At 39.4% G+C, this 10441-nt stretch overlaps 1 protein-coding gene across 2 annotated transcripts in view; it reads right to left on the bottom strand.

The window, feature by feature from the left end:
• Window positions 1–10441, bottom strand: part of FMNL2 (formin-like 2) — a 134785-nt gene that overhangs the window by 66779 nt on the left and 57565 nt on the right. For both annotated transcript variants that reach the window (XM_008576210.1, XM_008576211.1), the window contains exon 6: window positions 3086–3194. In XM_008576210.1, the coding sequence (XP_008574432.1) occupies window positions 3086–3194 (109 nt within the window). The remainder of the gene's footprint in view (window positions 1–3085; window positions 3195–10441) is intronic.

Below are 10441 nucleotides of genomic sequence, written 5' to 3'. Positions count from 1 at the left end.
AAACCTGCCTTGTTCTGAGTAATGTTACCTCACCCTTCTACACAAAGAATTAATTTCAATAATATGCTCAAGAATCCTTAATTCTGCTGAGTTGAGGAATGCTTCTTTCTCACCCAAACTCTCTCAGCTCATGACTTTATTTCCTCTTACACTGAGAAAATATAAGCATCAGAAAAAAACTTCCAAAAACTCCCACTCTCTCATTAGTTCACCCACATAGGTCTGTGGTTACCTGCCTATGGTTACCTCCCCACCTCTTCCTAAAGATGAACTCTTCTGTGCTGCAATCTAAGGCCTCACCTACTCAAGAACATCATATGCTCAGAAATTCCTCCATCCTCACCATTTTTCCCTCTACTGATTCATTACCATGAGCAGAAACACATGATGCAAATTCTCTTATCTTAAATAACAACAAGGACAAAAACCTCTCTGGATACCACAACCTGTGCCCATCTACTGCCTCTCATTTCTCTGCTATTCTTTACAGCAAAACTCCTCCAAATGCTCACGGTCTCTCATTTCTTTCCTCCTGTGCACTCTTGAAACCACTCCAGTCAGGCACTTCATCCCTACCACTCCAGTGGAACTGTTCTTGCCCAGATCATCAATGGCCCACACTTAGCAAAAGCCAATGGCCAGTTCTCACTGCTCATCTTATATGACTCAGCAGCAGCATTGGACAGAACTGAGCACTCCCTTCTCGAAACATTTCCTTCACTTGGCTCCTACATCCCTGGCTCTCTAACTAGTTTTCTCTCCTCTCTCTGACATTTAAACAGAATGCCCCAGGATTCATATTTTGGACATTTTTACAGATGTCTGCCCCTATTGATCTCATTCACCCCTCTGGCTTTGTGTACCAACTCATGCTAATTAGTCCCAAATTTAAATCTCCAGCCCAGATCTCTGCCTTGAAATCCAGATTAGCACATCCAACCACCCACTTAAGATCACTGTTTGGATGTCTAATGAACATCTCAAAACTAAGACCCCCAAAATGGAACTCTCAATCATCTCCTTCAAATCTGCCCATCTTGCAGGCTTCCCCGTCTTAGTAGATGGCGACTCTATCTTACAGGTACCCAGGGACAAACACCCTGGCCATCCACCACTCCTCGCCTTCTCCCTCCTCACACATCCAATGCTGTTGCCTTTACCAAAAGAATAAAATCAGAATCTGATCATCTCTACTCCTATAGTCCCGGTCCATACCACCAGCAGTGCTCACCTACATTACTGCCAACTGCCTCCTAAATGGGCTACCTCCTTTGGCCTTTGCCCCCCAAGGTCAATCCTCAACACAGAAGCGAGAGAGTGATCATGTTAAATGCAAGTGTCAGATCATGTCCTTAAAACCATCCAATAGCTCTCCACTCATAGTAAAGCCAATGTCCTTTCACTGGCTTCTACAGCCCTACATAACCAGGACTCGCTGCTACTTATGACTTCATCTTCTCCTCTTCTCCCTCTTATTCACTCTGATCCATCCAACCTGGTCTCCTTTCTGTGCTGGGGGCAAACCAGACTTATTCCTGCCTCAGGAATAAGTGCCTTTGCACTTGCCCTTCTCTCTGCCTAGAATCTTCTTTCCCTAATATCCCTTCCCTTGTTCTCTCATTCAAGTTGTTACTAAATGTTATCTTCTCAGTGACACTTTCCCGCTGGCTTATTTAAAAAACTGCACATATATTTCTGGCACTTCCTATTTCCCGATTATTTCTTCTACAGTACATAGTAATGGTTCTCTGTTCAAAGCCTTCCTGGGTTCAAATCTTGACTCTACCACTTATTAGCTATATGATTTTAGGCTAATACTTAACTTCTCTGTGTCTCAGTTTCCTCATCATTAAAGTGGGGAGAGTAATATTACTGATCTCACAGGGCTGTGATGGGGTTCACATGACTTGATAGGTTTAAAGCACTAGACCTGTAAAATGTACTGTGTGTTAGCTTTCAATTCATTCCATCACCATTAATATCTGGAACACTATATATTTTACCAGTTTGTTTGTCATCTGTCTCACTTCCCTGGACAATAAGTGCCCTGGAATATGTATCTATTCAATGCTGTATTCTCAGTGCCTAGAACAGGGTTGGTCCAGCAAAGCTCAAAAAATATTACTTGACTGAAAGAATAAATGCATGTTTCCTTCTTAAATTCAATTGCACATCCTTATGTTGGGTATGAACTCTAATATCAACCTTCTACTTATGTATTGATTTTCCATTTCTACTTGGGCCTACCTGTAGCATCCATAGCAACAGAAATCAAATACTATTTTTATATTTGAATTCTTTTGTTCTAATTCTTATGCCTGGTTTGCCTACACAACTATACTTATGATCCTGCCAGTTCACCTAGATCCTCTGGGCTCTAACTTCCACTTTGCTATTAGGATTTACCCAACCTACATGCTGCACTGTTTCTCCCAGTGATTCTGAGCAGGGGTCCACCTGCATCACAATCACCTGAAGAAGGAACCTGCACTTTTAACAAGAATCCTCCGGGTGCTTCTCACAAAGATTAGGAATCACTGAGTCCCACAGACAATAATTCTAATTTCTTGCCTCTTCACTATTTAATCCTTTGAGAACAATGACCAACTAAGTGTCAGTCTACTCATTCGTAGTATTTAAAGTTTCTCCATTATTGCCCATAGCCATCCATTTACTCTGTCTTTAATGGCCACAAACATTTACCCAGTAATCTAGCGAAGTTTATCACTATAGAAAGAAAATGCCTTTCCTTTCTCATTCGTAGTATTTAAAGTTTCTCCATTATTGCCCATAGCCATCCATTTACTCTGTCTTTAATGGCTACAAACATTTACCCAGTAATCTAGCGAAGTTTATCACTATAGAAAGAAAATGCCTTTCCTTTAAATACATTATAAATTATAAATGTTGGTTAAAATATGAGGGCAATGAATTAAATTTTGACCATTAGAATGAACGAAACCTTACTTTTTCAACAGAATCTTATTACATCCTGATATTTACTTCAAATAGAAATAACCAAAGAAAACAGATCTGACTCAGATAAATTTAGGTTTTTTTTAAAAGACCAGAAGCATAAACATACCTGATAATTCATGATGGCACGTAAACACATGATACAGACATGTACGTCATCTTTCTTACTCACTAATCTTGAATTTTTCAGAGTTCTTCTGCTTGGCAAAGTATTATATCTACAAATAAAAAGGGAAAGTTCTATAAAATGATAGATTACTTTCTTATTATAGGCACGCACACTTAAAAAAATGGATATTATTCTTTATCTGCACCTAAATGAGGATTGCAGGTCAAAACCACCACCAACAAACCCATCACTACAGAGCTATTTCTGTGCGAGAACCACAGTCTGTGGCCTGGTCTTCACCTGTCAGGCTAGATACGCACAGATAATGAAACTCAACCCTAGTCACAGCGTATAATAAATCAGACTACATGTGAGATTCAGTGACCTAATCAGTAAGCCAAGCTAGATTTGCAAAAGTGATCTGAGGCAATGTGCATGCAGACCACATCTACAACAAACGAGCGAGGGGGTGAAACTTAGCTTCTAAATAGACCTCCAACCATTTGACCCCTCTCTAATTGCGCCTTTCAACCACTGCCTTGCCTTGGCGTTTAAACCTAGGCAGCAAGGTCATACATTAACAACTGTGATTTCAGCCTGTGATATTAGACCCTGAAGCCTTAAAGGAACGCAAATGCCTCCACCACCTGATCCCTCACCTCACCCTGCCTGGTACGGCAGTCGAAACTTAGTGAGAAATATGCTGATATTTCAAAGGGTTAGGATGTTTCAAAGTTAGGATTCATTCCATAGATCCTACATTGCAAAGCCTTCATTCTCCTTTCCGGAGATTTATCACAGCTTGCAAGTAGTATATAACTGGCAATTTAAAATGGCACATGTGGAAGAGATGACAAAACTGAGAGCTTCCATATGAGCTTTAAATTACTGCCTCAGAGCAGAAACACAGATAAGTCTTCTCTGCAACTCCGAGCCTGAAATAAAAGCAAATTTCAAAAGTTGCCAACTGCATTCTCATAGAGTCAATGACAGAAATGCTCCACAAAATAAACTATAGCATTCCTTCTTTCTTGAACTGAACTAATAAGAAAAAAAAAATTAAGAGCTTTCAAAAGTCCCAAAGGTGCAGGACAGAGTTAAAAAGTGAATCGACAAGTTTGTCTAAAATTTTTCAGCTAAGCAACCCATTTAAATTTCATTTTCTGTTCCAAAACTACCAAACAAAAAAAAAGATGATTCTTTCACATAAGCCTACTGGTGAACCAAATAAAATTTTGAAAAGCACTTCAACAAGTCACTTTCCTCAGTAAATATGCATGTGTAAAACTTAGTTCGCTAGCACTAGTTGTAAGAAGGCAGCTTTATTCAAGGACTTCCTGCTTCCCTCACACTTGGAAATAAAATTTCAGTAATGAAAGTTGGCCTCATTCAGGTCTGAATGCAAAAACACAGAAGTTGAGGTTAAGGAAACAAAATCTGATTTTGGTTTTAGTAAGCCCGATTTCAACATTTAAAATACAACTTTAAAATGTGTCACTTTGCTGTAACCCTGGCCTGAGCATTACTGTTAACACAGTTGTTGAGGTCACACAGAGATGCGTGCAACTTCAAACAGACACAGCCAAACTGATCCAAGCATATGTGATTTTCTGAGTCTACATCTGAAGTTCTTCCCCTTCCTTTACCTTTCTTAATTTATTTTAACCTCAGTTTTCTATTTCTTTAGTGGAGTCACTTATTAAGTACATGATAGTTTATTAGAGGGATGGTTTTCATTTTTAATTAAAAGCAACAGCTACTAGAATAAAACAAAATCATCTAAGATTGGGCCGGCCGGGTGGCGCACTGCTACAGTGCGCCCCTTGGGAGCGTGGCGGCGCTCCTGCCGAGGGTTCGGATCCCACATACAGACCGGCCGCTCACCCGGCCCGGTGGCGCACTGCTACAGTGCACCCCTTGGGAGCGTGGCGGCACTCCTGCCGAGGGTTCGGATCCCACATACAGACCGGCCGCTCACTGGTGGTGCGGGCGCGACACCGAGGGTTGCGATCCCGTTGCCGGTCACGAAAAAAGACAAAAAGGAAAAAAAAAATCATCTAAGATTAAGTTTAAAAAAGAAAAAGTGATTTCAATGGAGTCAATTGCCCTTTGCTAAATTATATTTATGTGCAGCAATGACTGCAGAAGATATACTACTGACCAAAGCAAACTACTCTCTAGGGAAGACGGGATAGGTTACTCTACACAGACTTGTATTTCTGTATGATTTCCAAGTAAATTTTAATTATTCCAGCAAGTAGATGGACCTTACACATTTAATTGTGTTTTCTAAGAGGTGTAAAATAACATAGCACATTCCTTTTATTTATCGATCTAGTTCTTAATCTATATTGCAGTAAATCTCTTTCCAAGAAGCCAAAATGTCTTTGATGTTAATTTTTAAAATACAGAAACCAACAAAAATTAATTAGTATAATAAGTCTCCTTACCAAAATTGATACAAAAGCCTGCTATTTGTTGTAGTAGGTGGTTAATTTCAAATATTTTTCTATATCAACATTTAAAATATATTTAACATATCACATGAATACTTATTAATATTTAAGGTGTTTAGAAAATATACAATATATAAATAAGATGTCAATAAATAAAAACATTAAATATTTTATTTATTAATGACATTCTATGCTCAAAAACAGAGCTAAATTTTTTTCTAAAATGTATTTGGCTGAAAAACTATTTTCTCCAATTTTTGGTTTATAAAAAATAGAGTAGGAATAAAATAAAATCACAGCATGTCAAATTTTAAAATCCCAACCCTACTGCCAATAACAACAAATCATAGCACTGACAGCTGAAGATCTATGACATCAATTACTTCAACCTTTTCTTGATATAGATCAGAAAACTGAAGCCCAAAGAAGTTACATCCACATGGCAGATAAGAGGTAAGAGATGAGATGAGACCACACCAGACCCCAAGTCTCCTCACTGGGATTCTGGGCAGTCACTTTCTACAAGTTGCTTTTCATCAACCAGACTCATCAACCATCTGTCAGGTTATGTGAAAAAGCTGCTGCCTACAGCCATCTGTGCTGTCTAGTTCCTTGTGAAATGTTCATATTCTGTGATCCTGACAGCATTTTCTGCTTTGGTCTATATAGGTGTCATTTCCCACTCTGAATAATTATTTCACCATTCAGGATATAGACTCACTTAGTTTGTTGAGAACAAGAGCATCTGGGTATCTCCTGTGGAACACAATGGCCAATCCACTTGTTAAGCAAGGTTTTCTCAGTAAATCTTTTTTTGCGGCGGGGGGGGGGGGGGCGGCTGGCTGGGGAGCATCTGGGTATCTCCTGTGGAACACAATGGCCAATCCACTTGTTAAGCAAGGTTTTCTCAGTAAATCTTTTTTTGCGGCGTGGGGGGGGGGGAGTGCAGCTGGCTGGTATGGGTACCCAAACCCATGACCTTGGGGTTATAAAGCTGCACTCTAACCAACTAAGTAACTGGCCAGCCTCTCATTAAATCTTTATCCTATATATCACCTGTCAGGAAAATGAAAAATTTTTAACTTAGGACATATCACTTTATATTTTGGAATTCTTCTTCTAAAAGAATTTCCTCCCATTAAATAAATGCACCTGAGAAATGTCATAATTCTTTAACTCTGAAAATACAAAGTGTTTTTCAAAGGACTCAATTTAGGATCCCCTTAAATCTACAAGGCTAGATTTTACAGACTATGCCATGGATTAGCACGCACGTTAATCTATCCTTCAACTCGCACATTCTACAGAATTTGACAATCTTTGTAGTTAAATATTTGTTTTATTTGCTTTAATTACCATCTGAGTAAATTATTACCCTTTTGTGGGGACAGGTTTTAAATTCAGTTCCAATGCATGATGTTGTACTACCTAATAAACATTTCCTATGGAGATTATTTAATAGATTCCCCAAGTTGACCATAAAACACCAACAGAATTAGGACTAATGATCTGTTTGCCACTTTACCACAAAAAGGACACTTGGGGGCCGGCCCGGTGGCACACTGCTACAGGGCGGCGCTCCGGCTGAGGGTTTGGATCCCACATACAGACCGGCCGCTCACTGGCTGAGCGAGGTGCGGGCGCGACACCGAGGGGTGCGATCCCATTGCCGGTCCCGGTCCAATACGGGCGCGACACTGAGGGTTGTGTTCCGTTGCCGGTCACGAAAAAAAAAAGACAAAAAGAAAAAAAAAAAAAGGACACTTGGGGGCCGGCCCGGTCGCACACTGCTACAGGGCGGCGCTCCGGCTGAGGGTTCGGATCCCACATACAGACCGGCCGCTCACTGGCTGAGCGAGGTGCGGGCGCGACACCGAGGGGTGCGATCCCATTGCCGGTCCCGGTCCAATACGGGCGCGACACTGAGGGTTGTGATCCGTTGCCGGTCACGAAAAAAAAAAAGACAAAAAGAAAAAAAAAAAAAGGACACTTGGACAAGGTAAGCAATCTAGAAGAAATGGCTTCTGATACTCTTCTTGTGCTCGCCACCAGCCATAGGGAATCAAACCAAATCTCTTGTTTAAGCCCTGAAGTTGGTTGTATTAAGCACTATCGTTTATGTTAAACTCTGCTAAGTGCTAAGGGAAAATGAAAGATGACTATGTTGCTTCTGCCCTCAAGGCAGAGGGTGTACTATCAGTTTAGGAAGCAATGGATAAATATGTAGATAGCCCCTGTATTAAGATAAGCTCTATCCACAGCCCACCCATCCCATTGCGTTTAGCAAAATGATGCACATTACAATGTGTGAAATGAATTCAATAACAAACATTATATACACACCCACACAGAACAATATGATGGAGCAATGGTAGTCACAACTTCTCAAAGGAGAATGCTTTTTACAAAAGCATCATAGTTAAATCCCATATAATCAACCTTTTCTCAATCACGCCAGATTCGACTGAGTTAATACAGATCTACTTTTGGTAACTGTCTTGAGGCATATAAAATTGTTTTTAAATGGAGTTCTAACTCAAGAACTAAATAAAAAAGGAATGGTCAAATTGTGTGACAAATATCACAAACATGATATGACAATAAACACAATTAAACATGAAATAATACAAATGCAGATTTAATATATCCCTGTCTTATGATTCTTTGGATGGTGGAATTACAAGACACTTCTATTAATTTTTTTATCTTTATATTTTACATAAAGGATTTGTATTACTTTTCCAATAATGAAAAAAAAGTTGCATAAAAACAAACTTTTATAGATAGTCTATGTTTAGATCCATCTTAAGACAAAAGGCTAATGAGATAATATGATCATAACACTCTTCCCACCTCAATCACGCTATAGACTGTCTCCTAGAAGGTTTCTTTAGATGAAGAGCTGGTCCTGATCTACCTGATAAAGCAAAGTTGCAGATATCTGTGATAAGGCCAAACCCCACCACAACACACGTGACAAAAGAACCAGGTATCATTAGCAAAACTGAGCTTTTAAAATCTTTGGGTTTTTTTGTTTGTTTGTTTTTTGGTTGCTGACCTACTGGTCAGCAGGGATGCAAACGCTTGACCTTGGTGTTGTAACACTGGGCTCAACTTCTAAAATTTTATTTCCTGATGTTGCAGATGTTCATCTGGATGTCAATAAAGGCTGAACACAGTGATTAACAGTTTCTACAGAAAAAGGATAAGGGTAACTGATCACTGCCAAAAAACTCTACCAAATGTATGAGTCACACTGATGCACTAAGGTAGGGCTGGAAAATCATAGCAATAATCCATCAGCAATTAAAATTCAAATAGCTTAAATGAAACTAGTTGTAACAGCCAAACAAATTACTGTAAACACCTGTATTAGTTTTAAGTACATCTCAGCACACACCAGAAACTATATGTACATGAAATAATAACAGGTGAAGAAGTCAATGCTAGTACAAGTGGTAGGCACTCAAAAATAAGCAATTTTTGCAAATGTTTTAAAAACCTATACAGAATATTTCCTGTTTAGTACTGTGACAACTGCCACCCGAGCCACCTACTGCAAGCTCGACCATGAATCTGTTGAAAAGCACTACAGAGAAAGAAGGCACTTCTGCATTTAAAACACTTCAGAACAATTGATTAGTGACCTCCAACTAGACAAGCAAATTTGGAATCCGAGGTTTTGACTCAAGAGGGCAAAAAGAAGGCACGGCCAGCAAAGAAAACCAAGAAGTAACTCTGTTGGATCTGCTTAACTACCAATTACATACACAGGAATTTCTCTTGCAAGGCTTATGTTTATTGCCTGAATTATATATAATGCTCAATAGAGTTCTGGTTAGAGTCATGTTTTCCTATACTTAAACCACTACCCCTTGCAAGGGAGTCAAAAAAAAAAAAAAGGAAACTACAGTAATTCTGTGCTAATCCCTCATGTTTATGAATATAAAGCAGTACATTTTTTTTAAAGAATAAAAGTGAGTGACAAACATAAGAATAACTGAAAAGTGGTACATCTGTGATGATTCTGGGTGTACAGGAGAAAGACCTCTACTCCTGCGCAGATGCTAGATGAGATCAAACGCTGGATTTGCTCAGAGACCTGTATCTGTGGAAGCACAATGCACTTAGTAACCACCAAAATGGGAGCCGTTGTTCACCCAGTGATGCCATGAAGTCAGTCTGATCACCAATCTACTGTCTCAACAACATACATATTTCTAGACATTAAGACATATCCTAGTGTGTGGGTTGTATACATGTCTGTCTGTCTCTCTGAGCTTCCATCATCCACAGACTGTGTATTACTGGAGGATCTTGAATGAATGTTTCCTGAACTGACCACCTAACCAGGCTTTCCTAGAGTCTGGCAAAGAGGTTTTTCAAAAGCCTTTTATGGAGCTTCCCTGCTAGCATTTGTGAGATTCATAATATCTAGATCCTAATAGCAAGAAGAAGAAAAGGTATATATTTTTCTCTTAGGAAAAGTATTTTCAGTCTATCAGACTATTCAGATATCAAACTAATATCTACCTATAAATAAAGAACAGCAATTAGAACTCCTCGGCAGTTGATGTAAGGGTTCAACCCAACTGGAATGCAATGCCAACGGGGTATGTCACGTAATCTGGCAGAACTGTACTAGTCTTTTATGGTTCCAAGGTCTGGGCTAATAGAACTTTAACCAAGATTTGGAGTTTTAGGTTTCCTCTGTCTTACCCTTCAGACATGACATCACTTGGGCACACTTTTTCTATCATTTAAACTCATAAAATATATGATGCTTAAAAAATGAGCCAAGCACTCTTTTGACTGTCTCTACAGCCAAAAGAAACAGAGCTAAAACACTTGAATTCAGATAGTTCAAAGTGTGTGTGTATTGGGGGGGGGGGGGGGGGGG

Source organism: Galeopterus variegatus, unplaced genomic scaffold (assembly GCF_000696425.1).
Source record: "Galeopterus variegatus unplaced genomic scaffold, G_variegatus-3.0.2 Scaffold1312, whole genome shotgun sequence".
NCBI lineage: Eukaryota > Metazoa > Chordata > Mammalia > Dermoptera > Cynocephalidae > Galeopterus > Galeopterus variegatus.
The sequence above is the reverse complement of the archived record's forward strand: the minus strand, read 5'-3'. Positions and strand labels throughout refer to the sequence as shown.